The 21,498-nt window shown below is 35.4% G+C and overlaps 1 protein-coding gene, 1 non-coding gene and 1 pseudogene across 9 annotated transcripts in view; 1 reads left to right on the plus strand and 2 right to left on the minus strand.

Annotated features, from left to right (window-relative positions):
- Nucleotides 1–21,498, plus strand: part of MKLN1 (muskelin 1) — a 391,490-nt gene that overhangs the window by 306,322 nt on the left and 63,670 nt on the right. For all 8 annotated transcript variants that reach the window (XM_070787313.1, XM_070787309.1, XM_070787311.1 and 5 more), the window contains 3 exons: nt 8,342–8,554; nt 15,978–16,199; nt 19,049–19,178. In XM_070787313.1, coding sequence (XP_070643414.1) covers nt 8,342–8,554; nt 15,978–16,199; nt 19,049–19,178 — 565 coding nt within the window. The remainder of the gene's footprint in view (nt 1–8,341; nt 8,555–15,977; nt 16,200–19,048; nt 19,179–21,498) is intronic.
- TRNAE-UUC (transfer RNA glutamic acid (anticodon UUC)) lies at nt 4,976–5,047 on the minus strand. Its single transcript has one exon. It is a non-coding gene; the product is annotated as a tRNA-Glu (tRNA).
- LOC109557635 (transcription factor BTF3 pseudogene) lies at nt 6,280–6,766 on the minus strand (annotated as a pseudogene).

The following is a 21,498-nucleotide window of genomic DNA, read 5'->3' on the forward strand; positions in this document are numbered from 1 at the left end:
TTTCTCATCATGATTTGGTCCCCATCTACTTTTCTAGCCTCATTATTTGACTGTGCTAGCCATACTTGTAGTTGCTAGAATTATTCAACATTCTCACCTGTATTCTTTGGTATGCAATTTGTTCTTTCCCTGTTTGGAATTAACAGAGGCTGCTCCAACCACGTACTCAGCTTTTACCTAGTGTATGCCTGCTGCTGCTGCTAAGTCGCTTCAGTCGTGTCCAACTTTGTGCGACCCCATAGACGGCAGCCCACTAGGCTCCTCTGTCCCTGGGATTCTCCAGGCAAGAACACTGGAGTGGGTTGCCCTTTCCTTCTCCAGTGCATGAAAGTGAAAAGTGAAAGTGAAGTCGCCTAGTTGTGCCTGACTCTTCGAGACCCCATGGACTGCAGCCTGCCAGGCTCCTCCGTCCATGGGATTTTCCAGACAAGAGTAACTGGAGTGGGGTGCCATCGCCTTCTCCGAGTGTGTGCCTACTTACCCTTTAAAACACAGTTCACACTTCAGTTCCTCTGTGAAGCCTTTCTTGACTTCCCCAACCAGAATTGGAAGCTTCGTTTGGTGTGACCACTTAACCCCTTAAATTTCTTGAGTGGGTTACTACAATGATTAGTTTATATTTCTGTTTCCCAGTGAAAACTCTGAATTTCTTACGGCATGGATGGTTACTCTGTAGTGAGTAAATAGTTCAGATAAGTTAGATAAAAAGCTAATGCTGGAGAAAAGCAAAGAAATGATAAATACAAAATTCAGGAGAGTGGCTGCTTTGGCAGGAGAGGGGAATTATAGGGGTCCTCAAAAGTAATATTAATGTAATATTCTAAGTAATATTTAGAATGCAATTAATAGTAGATTATTTTGCTGAGAACACTTTTCTGTTATTTTCAAGTCAGTAGAGGTAAATTGATTATCCAGTATTGGAATTAAGATTTATTATAGTTTATTATCACTTCATTTAAATACCTAAAAACCTTTGTTTCATTAGTGAAGTGAATGAGGATATATGGCTCTAGCAAAATGCTCATTCCTTCCAAAATTGAAGAGGTTCATATATCTAATTTTGTTTTCTACAAAATTAGTACAGTAAGTACAAGTTTTATTATTTAATGATACCTCAGTGCATATTTTTTAAAAAGTATAATATACAATTAAAAAGCAGAATTACTGTGTGTAAAATAATTAAGCAACAAGGATATATTGTGCAGCATAGGGAAATAGAACCGTTAATTTGTAATAACTTTAAATGGAGTAGAATCTATGAAAATATTGAATCACACACACACACAAAAGTAATTTAATTTATTTAGATTAAGTACCCTATCAATAACACATAGTAGATTGAAAGATAGTAGAATGGCTCAGCTTTTAGAATAATTATTTTAAATGTTCATGTATATATGCATGTAAGTTTTTATTGGTTCAAAACAAATTATATTTTTAATTTTGCATTTTTATAAATATCTTTAATATCTATCTTAGTGGAAGACAGCTAGATTCTCATATGCTCTTGTGCATGTCATCTTTTATAACAGACTGTTTTACGTAAAATATATGAAGAAAATTGGACCTCACATTTATATATTCTTGGAAAGACTATTAATATTATTAGTAGTAGTATTTTAATAGTATTTTAAGTGTAGCCTTTTTATGTAATAGCACATATTCTTTTTTGATCTTATACTCCATATTGACAAATTGTTGTTTGCTTCTTAAAAGTAATTGCACTATAGACTCTGAGACCTCATCAGCTAATGGTTTGTATTCTGTTACAGTAAAATCCACTGATCTGTGTTGCTCTTTGAATATATCTTTTTTCCTGTGCTTGTTTTTTTACTTGTGTGATGGTCACCTGAAAAATATTGGTTCTGTGAGTTAGTCAGGTCTTCAGATGTTGACATATTTTATTATACCAAACCAAATTTGTTAATATCACTTCAGTCACATTAGCAAAGTCTTTATGTGTTGAGAAGGTGTCACAATCACAGTGGCAGGTAGAAGTTTTCTAAAATTCTAAATTTGCTTTAAAATGTACATTTTATTACTGGCAACAGATTTTATCAGTTGTTTTCCTTTAAAGTAAAATACTTCATTTACTTTTCAGAAAATCTCTGAATACCTGTACCTGGATTGTTAGTTTTCTTTTGAGTAAATACCATGTTTTGTGGAAAAAGCAGCTAGATCAGCATGCAACTAAAACAACTGCATAGATGCTTTTCCTTAAGACAGCCATCATATGTCAAGTAGCACGGTCTTATAGTTTTCTAAGTCTCTTTAATTGTGACTGAATAGAAGGCAGGTAGATTTATATCTGCTGCTATATCACAGGTCATGTAGCTTCTGGAAGATATCACATACACTTATAAGTGAGTAAGAGTGAAAATAGTATTGTTATGAACAGTGACAGATTTTATTTTACTGGGGTCCAAAATCACTGTGGACGGTGACTACAGCCACGAAATTTAAAGACACTTGCTTGCCCCTAGAAGAAAAGCTATGACAGACTTAGCATATTAAAAAGCAAAGACATCACTTTGCCAATAAACGTCTGTATAGTCAAAGCTATGGTTTTTCCAGTAGTCACATATGGATGTGAGAGTTGAACCATAAAGAAGACGGAGCGCCAAAGAATTGATGCTTTCAAATTGTGGTGCTGGAGAAGACTCTTGAGAGTCCCTTGGACTGCGAGGAGATCAAACCAGTCAGTCATTCCTAAAGGAAGTCAACCCTGAATATTCATTGGAAGGTACTGATGCTGAAGCTGAAGCTCCAATGTTTTGGCCACCTGATATGAAGAGCTGACTCACTGGAAAAGACCCTGATGCTGGGAAAAATTGAGGGCAAGAGGAGAAGAGGGCAACAGAGGATGAGATGGTTAGATAGCATCACTGACTCAATGGACATGAGCTTGAGCAAACTCCAGGAGATAGTAAAGGACAGGGAAGCCTGGCATGCTGCAGTTTGTGGGGTCACAAATAGTCAGACATGACTTTAGTGACTGAACAATAACAACAATTGTTATAAAAATGACTTTGACTTTATAGAGTCCCTGAAGACCCCTGAAGTGCTGTTTTAACCCCCATTCCCTTTTCACATAGGAAGCTATCCCAGTAGTGCCTTAGTTAATGTCCTTTATGGGCTTCTCTGATAGCTCAGTTGGTAAAGAATCTGCCTGCAATGCAGGAGACCCTGATTTGATTCCTGGGATGGGACAATCCGCTGGAGAAGGGATAGGCTACCCACTCCTGTATTCTTAGGCTTCCCTTGTGGCTCAGCTGGTAAAAAATCCACCTGCAATGCAAGAAACCTGGGTTCAGTCCTTGGGTTGGGAAGATCCCCTGGAGAAGGGAAAGGCTACCCACTCAGTTACTTAATGTTCTTTGTAGGTGTCTTACTTTTACCCCAACTCTGTCCTGTCCCTGACCCTGGACTCAGTTCATGATAATGCAGTGCGTTTCAGTGCCATGTTTCTTTAGTATCCTTTAGTTCCTTGACTTGTCTGTCTTTCTTGACCATGGCGTTTTTGAAGAATATTTGGCAGTTTTGTAGACTATCCTTCTGTTGGGTCTGTTTAATGTTTCCCTAGGATTGGATATAGGTTAAGCATTTCTAGCTGCGATGCCACGTGTGAACATCAGGTCCTCCTAAATATGTCCTGTCAGGAGACAGGCACGGTACATCAGTTTGTCCGATGTGCTCACCAGATTTCCTGCTCCATGATTAAGTAATTTGAGGGGAGACATTTTGAGACTATGAAAATATTATGTTACTCATCAAACTTTCCAGAGAAGGAAATGGCATCCCACTCCAATATTCTTGCCTAGAGAATCCCGTGGCCAGCGGAGCCTGGTGGGCTGCCGTCTATGGGATCACACAGAGTTGGACATGAGTGAAGCGACTCAGCAGCAGCAGCATCAAACTTTTGCCCTTTTAGCATCCATTGATGGAACTGTTAAAACTTTCTCCAAAGTGGTTGTACTGTTTTACATTCCTTCCAGAAATGTATGCGAGTTCTGGTCGCTTCCTATCTTCTTTCCCTATTTGGCACCTTTTTCAAGAATCAATGGAGTATATAAGTATATTTGTCTTTTAGGATATTCGAATATGCCCCATTATCTTTTAATCTATTTATATTCCAGTGTGACTTTAGATCAAGTAATGTAAGACCTTTTTGTTCTTCTTTTTAAAAATTATTTTGACTCTTCTAAGTCCTTTACATTTTCACATAAATTTTAGAATCATCGTCAGTTTCTAACACTGTTGAAATTATGATTGGATGTGTGTTCAGTCTATAAATCAACCTGAAGGTAATTGATGTCTTAATGATACTGAGCCTTCTAATCCGTGAACAGGGCTAAATTTCCATTTATTTGAGTCTCATTATCCCTCAGCACTTGGAGTTTGAAGATTAGAGGTCTTTTTTATTAAATGGACCCCAGTGTATTTTGCTTTTCCTTGCTGTTATAAATGAAACTTAAACATTTTTAATTTTCAACTTGTTTCCTGATAATATACTGAAGTAAATTGATGTTTTAGTATTTTTTGTATCATCACTTTCGTGAATCCACTTAATTATTTCTAATAATTTGTCTTTTGTTCTATGTTGATTTCTTAGGATGTTTTAAACACTCCTGTCATCTTTGAGTAGAGATGATTTAACTTCTTTGTTTCCACTCTTAAAAAAAATTTTTTTTAATGTCTTACTGCACTGGCTGGACATCCTTATTTCAGATCTTAGCAGGAAAGCATTCTGTATTTCACCATTAAGTGGAAAATTAGAGTTAGGATGGTCATACCTTGTTTATCAGATATAGGAAGTTCATTTCTTTTCCTAGTTTGCTGTGAGTTCTTCCTCATGAGTATGTGTTAAATTTATCAGGTGCTTGGTTCTATAATATTTATTGCTAAGATTGTATATTTTCTCTCTTTATTCTTTCACTTTTCTTTTTTTTGACCTTGCTAGCTAGTGGGATCTTAGTTCCCTGGCCAGGAATTAAACCTGGGCCCCAGCAGTGAAAGCACCAAGTCCTAACCACTGGACCACCAGGGAAATCACCTTTATTCTTGGCAAAGTACCTTGATTGATTTTCAGATGTAAAATTGACTTTGCATCTTTGAGATAAACCCCCTTTAGTTATGAAATATTCTTTTTATATATTGCTGTATTCTATTTAATATTTTGTTAAAGATGTTTTGTGTTTGTAGTCATGAGGTATACTAGCTATCTGTATATTACTTCTCCTCTTCCTCCTTTGTAGTATAGCTTCAGTGTTGTGTCGTCCTCATAAAATATGTGTTAGGAGTGAATAGAATACAGATTTTAAAAATGGAGGTCTTTTTCTTCCTCTGTTTTCTGAAAAATTTTTTGTAAAATTGATACTAGTTTTTCCTTAAGTATTTGATAAAATTTACCAATATAGATAGCTGTGGCTGTATTCTCTTTGTAGAAAGATTTAAAATTATGAATCCAAATTTTCAAGAGATATAATGACTTCAAGAGATATAATGACTAACCCTAACCCTAACCCTAGGGTGTCAATTTTAATGTTATTTTTTCAAGGAATATGTCCGTTTTATCTTCTTAGTCAAATTTTACTGTATTTTTCATGATAGTTCTTTGTTTTTTAGCGAGCCTATATTGGTGGTACTGCTTTCATTTCTGATACTGGCAATTTGTATTTTCTCTCTCTTTAAAAAAAAATTAGCCTTACTACTGGTATAATTCTGTTAATCATTGTTATTTTTTGAAAGGAAAAAAATAACTTTATTAGTTTTCTCTATTTTTTCTTCTGTTCCCCAGTTTCTTGGTTTCTATTCTTTATTCCCTTTTTTCTTCTTAGTTAGGAAGTAATTTGCTCATCATTTTAATAGCACTTTTGCTAATTAAACTGAAGCAAGAAGTTCTATTATTCTCCTATTAAAACTTCAGATTTCACACTGTAGGGAATATGGCATAGATTCATTATATGTTGCCTCATATTTGTTTTTGAAATTGTTTAATTACAGAGGAAATTGTTTGTTTTTTTTTTTTTAACCAGGTAAAGAACTTTATTAACTTGCGTTTCAGACTTTCCTCCCAGGCTTCTTCAGCTTAATTAGCTGCAAAGAATGAATTGTATACAAGCAAAAAATGCGAAGAGCTGCATTGTCTTGGGGCTTGGGATTAAAAATACTAGATCTAGATTTTATTAGATCCATAAAATTTTAAAGAGCAGTCATAATATAAGATAGCAACTCCCAATAACTTTTTCAAGATTTATCTTCATCAGAAGTTGACTCGGCTTACTTTGCTTCATTCTTGGAAGCTTCACCAAAATTGTCCACAACATCTAGAACTTCATCATCATCATCCTCTCCCATGGCAAGTGGTGCTTTTCCATCCACAGATTGTTCAGGCAGAGCCTCAGCCTGTCTTCTTAAACTGGTCGGACTCTGTGCCAAGCAGGTTTAAGACGCTGGGTAGCGTTTCTGTCAGCTGCTTTGTCTCAGCATGGCCTGTAACAGTGAAAGTCTTTGCTACCAGAGAGGCCTAACCTCTAGGGTTGTTCAAGTGAATCACTATTCCTTGATTTGTGAACATCTTCACCTCTTCAATACCAGAGATACTGTTTACCTCTGACTTCTTTAAAGAAACTGAAATTTCTTTATTGTCTGCTGTAACTGTTCTAAGAACCACTTTCTTCTTTCTGCTAGCAGTTTTTTTCCCACTAATGTGCGCTTGTGCCTGCCATTTGGCGAGTTTATTCTGGTTCGCGATAGTTTCTTTCATCTTGCTGGAGCAGAAGTAGGCTCCCCTGGTGGATTAGGTTTGGTGCTTAGGGGGTCTCCTGCAGACCAGCTGAAATTAGGTGCACACATGTGGGGACACAACATGGCAGCCAGAGCGGAAATTCTTTCTTAAATAAAATTTCTGCCTTTCTGCTGCAGATTTTCCTTGACAAAAATATTTAACAATAATCTTAAAATAGTAATTAGTGTGAATACTCACACGAATGTCAAGCTGTTTTTCCTGTCTGATATTTTTATTCCTTCATCTAATCTAAATAATACTGGATTACTCATCCTGTAATACTGCTTTTTTATGTTGTATCCTTCTCTAGAAATCTATAATAGCTCTTTAATGCTTGCAAGATTATATTCAGTTCTCTGTCAGTCATTCACAGGCTTTTTGTCTTTCTACCTTATACTCAACTCTGCTGTTTCTGTGGCAGGAATTCTTCATCTCAGTCATAACTGCACATACTGTAGTGTAATTTTGCTTTTGTTTCTCTTCTGGAGAAAACAGTATGGAAGAGTAGAAAGAACAGTTTTTGGCTTGGTTACACTGGGTCTTAGATTCTATATCTTAGACTGTAGACAGACTATTTAGACTGTGAAATGGTGATATTATTTCCTTATGGAGTTGTTACAAGGATAAGTAAAATATATATATGCATACATAGTAATTATATAGGTAGAATTTAGGAGATATTTAACAAATACAAGTTATTTTTCCTTTTCCCTCTTTCAACTAATCCACTTCTATCCAGTTGAAGTTCCATTTTTTTTTTCCCATGAATTCTTGTTTTTTTTTAGGTTTATACTACAATGTTTTTTTAACCTTTTCTGTCCTGTGATACAAGTGATCTCAACTAATTAATTTCTGTTGATAATGTACTGTTCTTCATTTTGTTCCCTAATTGTTTAATGTAGCTGAATTATTTATCTTGTCAGGAGAGTCAATTTTATATAATATAAAGTGTGGAAGAAGTAGAGAAAGACTTGGATTCTCATTCTGCTTCTTTCACTAGCTTACTACTTTCAGAAGGATATCTTTCTTCTTTGAGCTTCTGCATCTTTATTTTTTAAAGGAGAACATCAAACTATAAGTTTTATTAAGGTTCCTACCAATTATGAAATTCTAAATATTCTTGGAGTATCTGTTTTATGCTAGATTCTGATGAAGTGTACAAAAATATTTTGAAAAACCATAAGTGTCTTTGAGTAGATTGACATGTACAAAAGAATTAAGCTCTGTACCCAAATGACAAAATGTAATGGAGTATACATTAGAAGGCATATAAGTGTTATAAACAGAGTGCCATAAAATAGAAAATAGTTGTTCTCGTCTTTCCTGGTATAGTTTAAGCATTTCTAAGCTAAGATTTGTGTCTCCTATTGCTTCTTTTATTTTTCTATAGAGACTTAAGTCTAATATTGGACATATATTAGTTGGACTTGATCAAATTTCTGAGCAAACCTGTTCGTGAAAGTCAGCAAAAAGAGGCATTTAATTTTGTTTTCTGTTATTTATTCTTTGAATTTTCTTTCTTTCTTTCTTTCTTTTTTTGTTTGCTCTCCACAGAATGGTCCTAGTGCTAGATCATGTCATAAAATGTGCATTGACATTCAACGAAGGCAAATCTACACTTTGGGGCGTTATTTGGATTCCTCTGTGAGGAACAGCAAATCTCTGAAAAGTGATTTCTATCGTTACGACATTGACACAAACACATGGATGTTACTCAGTGAGGATACTGCTGCTGATGGAGGACCGAAACTAGTGTTTGATCATCAGGTTTGGTGCATAGATAACTATATGGTGGAATTAATTAGTGCTTAGTCATTCTAGCTGTTCGAATTTCAGATGTTATGCTGAGTTTTCTGTTAGTGATTTCTACCACAAATACCCATGACAAATAATAAAAGAAAGTATTGTTTCAGTAGTTTAAAGTTATTCTTTAATTTTTTTTTCTCTTATTTGGTATAAAATAAAGTAATATGATCTCAGAACACAGTTGTTAATTTATGAAAACTTTATAGAGAGTAGATGGAAAGGCAAATTTAGTTCTATGGTATTCATAAATCATAACATTAAATTTTAAATTGTTTATTCTACATTCCTGAAAATTTTTTAATTACTTTATAATGAGTTCAAGGATTTGAAATGTAGAGTGTTTCTTCCAATGTGAGTACAGTATATTCACTTTTGTATATAATCACAAACTCACTATAAGATAGATAAGAATTTGGCATGTGCCAGATGAAGTTTAAATTCAGGACCAGTAGAAGTCATATAATGATGTTGTAAACAAGAAGACTACATATAGTAGTCTCATAAACCATTTAAATATCAGTATGTGTATAGCTCTCATCATCCCAGTTATTGTTATCTGTCTTTGAATTTTTTTTTTATTTTTAAATTCTTATTTTGTATCCTTTCAGTTTAGGTCAGTACTACTTCAAACTAAATAGTAACCACTTTGAATTCAGTAGGCAGTTTTGCTTGGCTCAGCCCATGTCCAAAGTTTTTGGAGTATGGGGAAGAAAAAGATTTTTTTTTAAATCTATAGTACTATTAATGAACAAAACATTATATCAGTACTTGAGAAATTGGGGGGTGGTGCTAGAATTTATGACATAATCTATGCCTAATATCTAGGCATTAAAACTAAAGTCTTTATTTACTGCTTCTTTACCAGTTTTTGTTAATTCTGTAAAACTTTCCTCCTGCCATGTTTATATTAACAAGAAGATTTTATAGGAGAATGGTGAGGGGAGTGGCTTATATGCCTACCGAGTATGTGGTGGGTGGAAAATAAAAAACATTAGTATAGAGTGTGCTCCCCAGATTGAATTTGTAACTTGTGCTGGCTGTACATAACCCAGCTCTGTAAGGCTGCACTTTCCTGCTGACATACTCAGTGTTGTTCATGTAGAAAATAAGAACTCCAAAAAAGTTAGACTTGCTCTGATCTTTTAAAAATAGAACATCAACAGATAATGTTATTAGGGGAACAATTTATTTTCTTCCAACTTGTTCCAAATATCTTTTCCAAAAGATGCTTATGTTTTTACAGGTTGAAAAAAAGAATAACTTAGGGGTAGTCTGAGGATATCGCATACGTTGTACTCGTGTGGGCCTATGTTTCTCTTGACTTTGGTAAAATAGAATGTCCCCTGAAGCCTAGGTTCTGTTAAATAATGCTTCACTTTTAACTCAGTAGATGTTATTAACAGGACACTAGGGGTGAAGAGGCCAAGATTGCAGTGGTGATTCAGCCAATAGCTACTTCTGTGACCTTGAACAATTAACACAACGTACTAGCATACATTTTCTGTTCTGTTTCATGCAAATTCAAAGTTATAAGTTGGAACCGACTCCAAGAAATACTTGGAGTTGTTTGTAACACTATAAGATTTGATACTTAACATTCAATTTGAGAGGATCATGAGAAAGCTAGAGGCCTGAAGTTATGTTTAAAAATTACTTTGCCATTTTAAATTTTAGCATATTAAAAAAATTAAAATTCAGAGACTTTTAGATTTCCTAAGGACATAGTGGCAGCTTAGTTCTGAAGCTTTCCATGTTGTTGCTTTGTGTGATTCTTCAGGAACAATGAGAACCAATCAAAAAGATTTGTAAAGAAGCAAAAAAACAAGACAAGTCACATATTCAGCAAAACCAGAAGCCAAAGAAAACCCACAACTCCCAATTCCTTGTAAATTTAGCCAGAAACAACTGGAATACCCAGAAGCTGTATTGAAGTTCACAACTGTTTAATGGGGAGAACTGGGAATGCAGAGGAAGCCTAGCAGAGGTACATCTTAATGGAAATGTCATGAGCAGAGCAGAAATTGAACCCATTGCAGCTACTGAGGAAATCAGTTAAGTAACATGGGGGCTTCCCTGATAGCTCAGTTTGGTGAAGAATCCATCTGCAATGCAGGAGACCCAGGTTCAATTCCTGGGTCGGGAAGATCCGCTGGAGAAGGGATAGGCCACCCAGTCTGGTATTGTTGGGCTTCCCTTGTGGCTCAGCTGGTAAAGAATCCTCCTGCAGTGTCAGAGACCTGGGTTCGATCCCTGGGTTGGTTAGATCCCCTGGAGCAGGGAAAGGCTACCCACTCCAGTATTCTGGCCTGGAGAATGCCATGGACTGTATAGTCCATGGGGTCACAAAGAGTCGGATACGACTGAGCGCCTTTCACTTTGACTTTTCACCATGTGGAAAATGCCCAGCAAGGCCCATAAGTGGTATGGAAACACCATGACAAGTAGGGACAGTGGCTTGTTCTGCATGTCCATTGAAGGAACTGGGGGAGCTCCAGGCTCCAGGTAAGGCCCCCTAAGCCAGATGAGATCCAGTTAGAGAAAACATGGCTTCACAGAAGCTCCATATTTTGAAGAAGCCATGCAATTCATTAGAAATAGAGGAGGAATTCCTTGAGAAGGAATATCATACCTCCATAGGAACCTTGTATTATCTGGTGCAGGGAAATTTAGCTCAGTTAAATATGGGAAATCATATTTAAATGTTATTTAAATATGAAAAACTAATAAGTAGTAAACAGTGTAATCAGTAGTAAACAGATCAGTAGTAAACAGATCTTTAAGGAAAGCAGTGAAAGTAAAAACAGTAGCAGAAGCTTTCTTTCATGCTAACAGCAGATGAAAATTATATTCCAATATTCTAACATAAATTAAATGACTTAATGAAGCTTGAAACTCTGAAGAAAACTACAAGGCATACATTCAAGAATGCAGATGAGATGGCCAAATAATTGGAGCAGGTGAAACTGGGCCTGGTAAATCTCAGGGAAGAAATTGAAGAAAAATATAGTAAACTTCACTAGTTTACAAGGAACATAAAGAAGACTGGGTAAGGGTCATAAGAAATACAAAAAGCAGATAAAGAAAGCAAGTATGGATATAACAGCTAGCTAGGAAATATGGAGAAGGAAATGGCAACCTACTCCAGTGTTCTTGTCTAGAGAATCCCAGGGATGGGGGAGCCTGGTGGGCTGCCGTCTATGGGGTCACACAGAGTCGGACACGACTGAAGTGACTTAGCTTAGCAGGAAAGTATAGACAGAAAAGACATGCAAAAGAGAGCCAACATATACATTATTGGACACATTAAAGAAGAAAACCAAAACAATGTAACAGAAGAAATATTTATACATAAAATTCAAGAAGAATTTCCTCAAGACGGAAACCTATTCCACATAGTGTAAAAGGATGGGTTATAGCCAGAGAAAATTGCCCTAGGCATTCAACTGTAAAAAATTCAACTGTGATAATATATTAGTGACATTGAATTTCAAAGATAAAGAAGCCATTTTGGGGCAACTAGACAAAATGATCTACAGTTGCATTCAGTGCTAAGAGACAGTATCTAGAAGGTTTTCAAAGAAAAGACAGTATGAGCCAAGGACTTGACATAAAGTACTGGACAGTGTAAAATGAGCCAATCAAGAAGAGACAGGAGGAACTTCAGTCACAAGATTGGAGATCTCAGCTTACTGACATTCTCCCTGGGTCAGTGTGGATCATTGAACATACACTTTTACTGTCTTCCTGCCCAGCATCCTGTGAAATGACAAGAGAATACATTAGTAATTGTGTAGAAAAACAAGAAAGATTGCTCTTAGGGAACTTAAAATATTTGAGGGAATTCTTATGAGTTAGAAAGCAGGTAGGATTAGATCCAACCAAAATAAACCACAACCTATAAGACAGCAGCAACTGGAGTCTCAAAGTATGTATTTTGGGGCAAACAGTACATGATCCATTGGGGATGAAACAGCTGGACAGTTTCCAGTTTGACTGAGTAGCACTGGACTGTGATCGTTATTAACAGGTCAAGTGTTCAGTGTGGACATTGGAGCTGGACAGATAAAGCACTGGAGAGCTGCCTGCAGCACCCTTCACAGCATTATGTCTCGTCTTGCCCTACACAGTCCCTTAGGTAGACTGTATATGCAACAGGCAGATGAATAGGGGTTCTCAGATACGAAGAAGGCTAAAACAGTAATGCCCAAATCCAAATATTTGAAGATAATTTAATACTGTGAGACATGAGATACTGAACTCAACAAACTTAAGACTTAAAAACAGCTTGTAGTGTGAACTGAAGACATCTTTAAGTGATTAGAGCAATTCAGGAGGCTACTGTGTCCATGAAAAGGAAATATATAGAAAAATTATAAATTAAAGATTTGATAATGAAATTTAAAAATTCAGTAAATAGATTAAAAAGCAATGTGGACATCCTCACCTCTAAATGGTTACTAAATTATTACGTTTCTCTCTGAAATTATGAGAGAAAAACAAAATTGTTCTGAAATATTCTGAAATTTGAATATGTACCTGATAGTTCTAGAAAGAGAATGGAAGCCAACAAACAAACAAAAACCCCACTCAAGGTAAAAATGAAGAAAATTATCAGAACTAAAGAAAGATACTTTTCAGAATGAAAGAAATTCCTAGTACAGATCAGGATAAATGAAAAAAGAATATCCCTGCCTTGATACTTCCTTAATGATATCTCAGAATCAAGAAAGAGAAAATCCTATAAGTTACAGAGAGAAAATTGGTTACCTTCGAGAGTAAACAAGTATCAGCCTCCTAGGTGGCACCTAGTGGTAAAGAAGCCGCCTGCCCATGCAGGAGACACAGAGATGTGGGTTTGTTCCATGGGTCAGGAAGACCCCCTGAAGGAGCAAGTGGCAATGTGCTCCAGTATTCTTGCCTGGAAAATTCCATGGGCAGAGGAAAGTGGCGGGCTACAGTCCATAGCGTCACAAAGAGTCAGACATGACTGAGCACAAACGCACAACATACACAAGAATCAGTTTAACATGAGGATTTTTGGATGTTGCTGGGAGGTCGGGTAATGGGTTGGACGACACTACTTAGCTTTATAATAATTTCTTCAGATTTTGTGAGGAAGAAATTAATTTTGAACTCACCCTAACCCTAGCCAACCTTGTGTTCATGTAATAAAGTAAAATAAGATACTTTCAAATTAAAAAAACAATTGGGGATAGGTGTGAGGAATAAGTGGCTATCCATTATTTATTTGATTTTAGAAATTAAATATCTATCCTGACAGAGTAGACTCAAGATTTCTTGAGGGAAGAGATACTGTGGATTGCATAGTTTTAATAAGCCATTGGATTTTCAAAACATTTTTCAGAGATAAAAAATTAAAAGGAAACCATAAACTGATAAACAGCAAAGTTTCCTGGAGTGATTAAAACTTGTTATCTGAAAATAGACTCTCATTGAAACTAGGTATCTTACAGGGAACAACCAAGCTAAAGGAATAAAATTATTTCTATTTTGTGTCCTGTTTGTTCTAAGATATGAGAAAGAATCATCAAGCTACTGCAGTATCTTCCTCTGTCTTTGAGTTTGGCCTGCTGTGCAAGAAAGAGCTACCAAATAAAGATGTTTATGTTTCTCTGATAACAAATGAGAATAGCCATATCAAAAAGAAAGTTAAATATCCCCCAAAGGAAAGAGAAATGCCCTTTGTAGTCATATGAAGTAGAACCATAAGGGCTAGATAACAGGGACTGAACAAAATGAGTATGACTCTGTGAAAGAAAATGAAAATACGCTCACTCTATGTGTGTCCCTCAGCAATGTATGGATTGCTTTTCATGATAGAGTTGGATTGCTTGGATATGATGGATTGCTTTTCATGATATAATCATTTAAGATTAAAGCATAGGATCACTTTTCTTCTGAGTACCAGGGACATGAAAACTTTGACATCATAGTTTTTGAACCGTGCTCCCCAAGATTTCACCCCTGGGAATTATAGATTTTCATCTTAATTTGTAGAAGTCTGCCAGAAACCTGGGAAATGGCAAGTGAGTGAATCTTTAGTGGTAGGTAAAGATTTGGAGGTGCTAGACTAGAATTGTTTCTTTTTAAGATGAAATACTAATTTTAAAATAAGCTTTATAATTATTTAGTTTTTTTGTTAAAAACAATACCAGTAATAAACAGCAGAAGTACTTTGATAGGAGGAAAGAACTGAACATATAATGCCTAGTATTTGTGCTTTAGCAACAACAAGATGTTTTATTATTATTGAATATTATTTAATATTAAATTTATTATTAAGCATAAATGCCACTTGTATTCAGTCTCTGATTACCAACTTGTACTTATGTATTCTTTGAAATAGAATTTGTTTCTTATTTATTGTCCTGTGACCAATGGCTGTTTTCCCAGAGATATTTTTGTAAAAACAATCTTGAGTTGAAAGAATGGAAGAGTCAGGGTTGGCTTTTGAGGATGAATTGCTTGACGTACCTCAAAGAAAATTAAATTTACATATTGTGTTAAAAGGAGGCCAGATTCATCATGCCATAGAAGTCAGCCCAAAGATGGATTGCTGCAATTGTCTTTTCGTATGTTTGTTTTGGTAAAAACATAACTGGGAGAATTTTGTAAAATAAATGCAAAATGATGAATAAGCTACATCACTCTTATTCACATATCTTCTCTTTTATTAAACGGTAGCAAGAGGAATGGAATGCTTGCCTAGAATGGAAAGGGCTTCTCAGGTGACACTAGTGGTAAAAAAAAAAAAAAAAACCCCGCCCTGCCAATGCAGGAGACATAAGAGATGTGAGTTCAATCCCTGGGTCAGGAAAATCCCCTGGAGGAGGGCATGGCAATCCAATCCAGTATTCTTGCCTGGAGAATCCCATGGACAAAGGAGCCTGGCGAGCTACAGTCCATAAAGTCTCAAAGTCGGACACGACTGAAGCAACTAAGCATGCACGAACTAGAATGGAAAAAAGGGAGTTTTTATAAGGAGGATGTGATCACTGTTTTCCCACAGAGTATGTTCAGTATTAAATCAGTAACTAAATTATTATTGGTTGATTTGGTAAAAATTATGCAGCTCGAGAAAGCATAAAACTCCTTAACCCAACATACTTTATTCTCACTGGGGGGAAAAAAAAAGGAAACCTGGAAAGGTATTTTGAAATCCATCCTGAATCTCTTCCACGTGGTGAGCAGAGCAGGATTTTAATATAAATTAATAAGTGCATATAATAATCAAGGATGGTATTTGATATTATTAAGACAATATTTGGTTTTTTTAGATTCTAAAACTGCACACATTGGTTTAATTTTAACTCATATGACAGGAGCAGTCTAAAGCTATTCAACCTGTTGCCTTGTTCTGTAGATGTGTATGGACTCGGAAAAACACATGATCTACACCTTTGGTGGTAGGATTTTGACATGTAATGGCAGTGTAGACGACAGCAGAGCCAGCGAACCGCAGTTCAGTGGATTGTTTGCTTTCAACTGTCAATGTCAAACCTGGAAACTTCTTCGAGAGGACTCCTGTAATGCTGGTCCTGAGGACATCCAGTCTCGGATAGGACACTGCATGCTCTTCCACTCAGTAAGAATATTCTTTACATTGTCTTATGTTATTCTGTCATGTATCTCTCAATAGAAAAAGAAGTGGTGCAATCTAATTCTTCAGTAAGAGAGCAAAACTTTTCATTAGAAATAAATAAGTGTTGACAATGATAAGGAAAAACAAAACTACCTTTATCGGTGAACTGTTTGCTAATTATATTTCCTATCAGCCTAACAATTCCTAAGTAGTTATCTCAGCACTTTTATGACTGACTTCACTGCTTATATGTTGTAGCTATTTCTCTTTCTTACATACCTTTCTACTTACTGTTTTCTCTTAGTATCTGGAAGGTTGATTTTATTATCTGTTCTTATTTTCCCCTCTGCTACTCTCCATTAAGTGCAAAGAATTAAGAATTGACTTTATAGAATTGGAATTAAAATTTATCAGCAAAAACCAATATACAGACATTTAATTTTTTCAAGTGTTATAATGAAAACATGGGCTACTGCTATGAACACAACTTTAAAAATATACTATGAAAGATGTTTAACATATACCAAAGTGGACAGAACATTATAATAAATTCCTACGTACTTATTCACCAGTTTCAACAATTACTATTATTCTTTGTCTATTCTTAAATTTTATTGTGTTGGGTATTTTAAAGAAAATTCCAGACATTATATCATTACAACTATAAATACCATAGTGTGTCACTAACAGATAAAGACTTTTTAAAACATAGTTGTAGTATGGTTATGCTGCTGCTGCTAAGTCACTTCAGTTGTGTCCGACTCTGTGCAACCCCATAGACGGCAGCCCACCAGGCTCCCCCATCCCTGGGATTCTCCAGGCAAGAACACTGGAGTGGGTTGCCATTTCTTTCTCCAATGCATGAAAGTGAAAAGTGAAAGTGAAGTCGCTCAGTCGTGTCCGACTCAGCGACCCCATGGACTGCAGCCCACCAGGCTCCTCCGTCCATGGGATTTTCCAAGCGAGAGTACTGGAGTGGGGTGCCATTGCCTTCTCCGAGTATGGTTATGAAACCCAACCAAAGTAAAAACAATTTCTTTATATTGTTTAATACTGCACTCATTTTTCCCCTGCCATGCTGAAAAACACTTTTCATAGTTGGTTTATCTAAGTCAAGATCCAGAAAAGGTCTGTGATTGCATTTGGTTGTTAGCTCTTAAATTTCTTTTAATCCATAAGAATACTCCCCCTTCCTTTTTTTTTCACCCTCTGTATACTGCTTATTTGTTTAAGTAAGTCTCATGTGTGCTTTGGAATTTCCCATGTTCTCAGTTTGACTGATTTTTATCATAGTATCATTTAACATGATCCTCTGTTTTCCATATTTCCTGTTAGCTGGTGTTTAGATCTGGAGGCTTAATTTTAGATTCCTCTCCTTTTTTGGGTGGGCCAAAAGGGGAGTTGCAAGTATACTTCACAGCTGATCTGATTATAAAATATAAAGAGCATTTAATGTCTAGTTGTCACAACTGCGGTGGTGTTAAAATTGTTCAGGTGGGTTTAGGTGTTGTCAACCTGATTGATCAGTTATTAAGTTTCCTGTCAACTTTTTATCTAGTGGTTTTAGCAGTCACTGTAGTCTATAATCATAGACTAGATTTTAGTAGGGTTTGATAAGTGGACATTTTTCTAATTACCTTTTTCTTTATTTATTAACTGATTCTGCTATAAAAACTTATCCTCATTAACTAATTGGCTACTCTAATGGTAAACCACACAGGATAGGTAATATAAATATTTTGATTCTTTTCCTCTATTGTCTTTTCATTTTAATGAGCTGAGGCTCCAAAATTTACCAATGAGTTTTTCATAAGAATTATTATAAACTCATGGATTTTTATGTATTTGGTGTATTTAACTTGCTATCGTCATTCTTTTTGATTCCCTAATTTTTCTCCATCTTTGACCAGTGGGAGTACCCATCTTCCAGTATACCTTTGCATATATACACACACATATGTCTTTTTTAGTAATAGAAAAAAAAAATCATGAGTTTATACTGATATGTCCAAGTTAAATTTAAGATTATAGAATTTAAAATTTTATATCTTTGTTTTTGTGAAACTTTATAGTTAAAATCCTACTTCTGATGATGATATGTTACTTACAGTTACTTGCTCTTTTTATAATAGCTTACTGGATAGCAAAACTAATAGAATCACTGAATGCTGTTTAAGATTTCTTTCTGATTATTTTTCTGTTTAGGAGATAGCCCACTAGGGATGGGTAGTCAAAAAGCGAGAATTAAAATCACTAGAAAAACTACTACTTGTCTGCATGATCATGTGTCTCTGTCCAATTGTATCTTTGTATATAGGTTTTGTATATAGGCTTACTTGTTTTTTTCCCCCAAATTTCAGACATTATTTTTTCTTTTACTTTTATTTTCTAATTAAGGAAAAACATTTACATAGTTCTCAAGGCAAAACTGTCAGTATGCTGTTGAGTATGTATGGAGAGATATGGTTATTTTCCCTGTCTGTTCTGTTTCTTTCCCTGTAGCTAATTATGTTATTACTAGTTTTCCTTTGTTTCTTCTTGAAGAAAGAAACAGACACAACACACATTCCTTTTTCTCCTTCCATACACAGAGGTAGTACCCTGTATACATTACTCTGCACCTTGGGTTTTTTGTTTTTTTTTTTTAACTTCAGTAGGATATCCTAGTGATTATCCCTTAGCAGTATATGCAGAGCTTCCTTTTCCACTTTATACCAGTACAGTAAGTACTTCATTGCATGGAATCTCTCATAAATTACTTCTCTAGACATTTAAATTTTAAAAGAATTATTCTGAATTCTTTGTGAAAATGACTTTTTTTCTTCTTTCCCATTTTTTTTTTTATTTTACAGAAAAATCGTTGCTTATATGTATTTGGTGGCCAGCGATCGAAGACCTATTTGAATGATTTCTTTAGTTATGATGTGGATTCTGATCATGTAGACATAATATCAGATGGTACCAAGAAAGACTCTGGAATGGGTAAAGGCAATTAGTGATTCTTCTTTCATGTCTTAATTATTTCAGGTAGAAGACTATAACCCATTAGCTTTTCTTTCTAACCATTCTTAATGCTTTTCCCATTTCTTTAACCAAAGTAATTCTGAATAAGAGGAAAAAAATTCTCTACCAGCTAAATTATTTAATTCAACCTATTTAAAAATGCTATGTGAATTATTATTATGATGAGTCCCTTTAACAGAAAGACTATGCAAATTTGTCAAGGGATTATTTATATGTGTGCTTGTTAAGGGTGATTATAAGAATTAATACCTTTTAAAAACTGCATGATCCTATATTTGCTAGTTCTTTCCACCTTCCATTTTCACTCAGGTGACTTATATTTTAGACACATATAGTAGAGTATGTCTTTGTTCTTGAGGGAAGATTTCACATCGTTCATTGGTAATGCCTTATAACTTTATACTCTCAGCATCCAGAAAGTTATTCTCCTGATAATAAGGTGATTAGTTTGCCTGAGATAATCCCAGTTTATACATAATTATTAGTAGTGTCCCATTCATTCTCAAAAGTCTTATTTTGGATAACGTACATAGTTACCCTGCTTAGTAGTCACTTTGCCTGCATTTAGTATACACAGAATAACGATATTTGTTTAAGACTCAGTGCTTTAAAGTGCCTAATTAGAGCATTAGGGTAAGAAATTAGATTAGCTTGCTTTTCCTTTTATCTGTTTTTGCTTTTCCTTTTATTATTTATTATATATATATTTATAATAGTTGCTTATATTTAGGAAGAATTTAAAAAAAAAAAAAAAAGCTAACACCGTAATAAAAAAGTACATGCGAGGCAGTGTGACCCTCAGGATCTTTCTCCCATACTTCCTATTGGGCAGAGGCTAGAACTTCATATCCTGGAGAAATAGAGGCTCTGTGGAGGCAGAGAGAACAGGGTGTAAAATAGGACAATTAAGTCCATGTACTGAATAGTGGAACTTCTAACCCTTTCCCTGCTCTTAGGATTCTAGGTGTGTGTCTCCTACAGAAGTTTAGTGTCACCTTCTCTAGAGGAAATAAGTGGCGTCATAGAAAAGTTTTCCAGATACTGTTGTTTGGGGTACCTGCCCCCACTAAGATGTCTGATCTTTCTGGCTAGCCCCCTGTACAGTGGTTACTTTCATGGCCCAGTTCCCCTACGGTGTTCCCCGTTCTATACATGCTATTTTCAGTTAAACTTTATTTCTTCACTGTAAATGAACTGACAGTTAATGATCAAGATCAGTTTTCTTAGAGAAAAGGATATTGCATCCATAAAACAATAATAGGATACAATGAAATCAGAGACTAAGAAAGACCTTTTGGAAATAAATTTTGTTAAAAGTAGTAGAATTGTAAGACATCTCCTGAGAAATAGACAAAGAGACAGAGATGGTGGAAATTGGAGAAAATAAGGACCTTAGAAAGTCAGTGTAAGAGGTCTGGTGTTAAACTAATAATAGTTTCTCTAACTATGGAGAGCAAGGAGAATGTGCAAGACTAGATTATAAAACGAAGGACTAACAGAAAATTTCCCTAAACTGAAAAGTATTGGTCTGCAGATTATAAATGGCCCCTTTTGGATGTCAATACCTTGAATTAAAAAAAAAAAATAAAAACAAAAACCTTCTCAGTCAGATGACACATCATTGCTCATTGTGGAATTTTACATATCAGTCATAAAAAGAATATCTGAAAAGCTACCAGTGTAAAATGAGGTCACATTCAAAGAAATAGGTCTTAGAATGCTAGAAATTTTCAGCAACATTGGAAGCCATAAGGGAAAACAAGGTCTTAAATATTCTGAGGGAAAAGTATCATCAACCTGGAATTCTATTTCTAGCCAAACAGCAAGGAAACGAGGGAAGAAATGGTATTTTCAGATATACCAGGTTTATCAGTGGGGTATGTGTGTGTTTGTAGGTAGTAGAAAACCAAGAGAATGGCTTAAACAAATCGGGAATCTTTTGTCTCACAGGACGAGAAATCCAGATGTAGATAATCTGGAACTGATGTAGTGACTTAGGAAATGTCATAAATGCTCTCAGGTTCTTTTTGATATGTTTTTCTATTTTTAACTGGTTTATTGACTATGCCAAAACCTTTGACTGTGTGGATCACAATAAACGGTGGAAAATTCTGAAAGAGATGGGAATACCAGACCGCCTGACCTGCCTCTTGAAAAACCTATATGCAGGTCAGGAAGCAACAGTTAGAACTGGACATGGAACAACAGACTGGTTCCAAATAGGAAAAGGAGTACGTCAAGACTATATTGTCACCCTGCTTATTTAACTTCTATGCAG

Source organism: Bos indicus, chromosome 4 (assembly GCF_029378745.1).
Source record: "Bos indicus isolate NIAB-ARS_2022 breed Sahiwal x Tharparkar chromosome 4, NIAB-ARS_B.indTharparkar_mat_pri_1.0, whole genome shotgun sequence".
NCBI lineage: Eukaryota > Metazoa > Chordata > Mammalia > Artiodactyla > Bovidae > Bos > Bos indicus.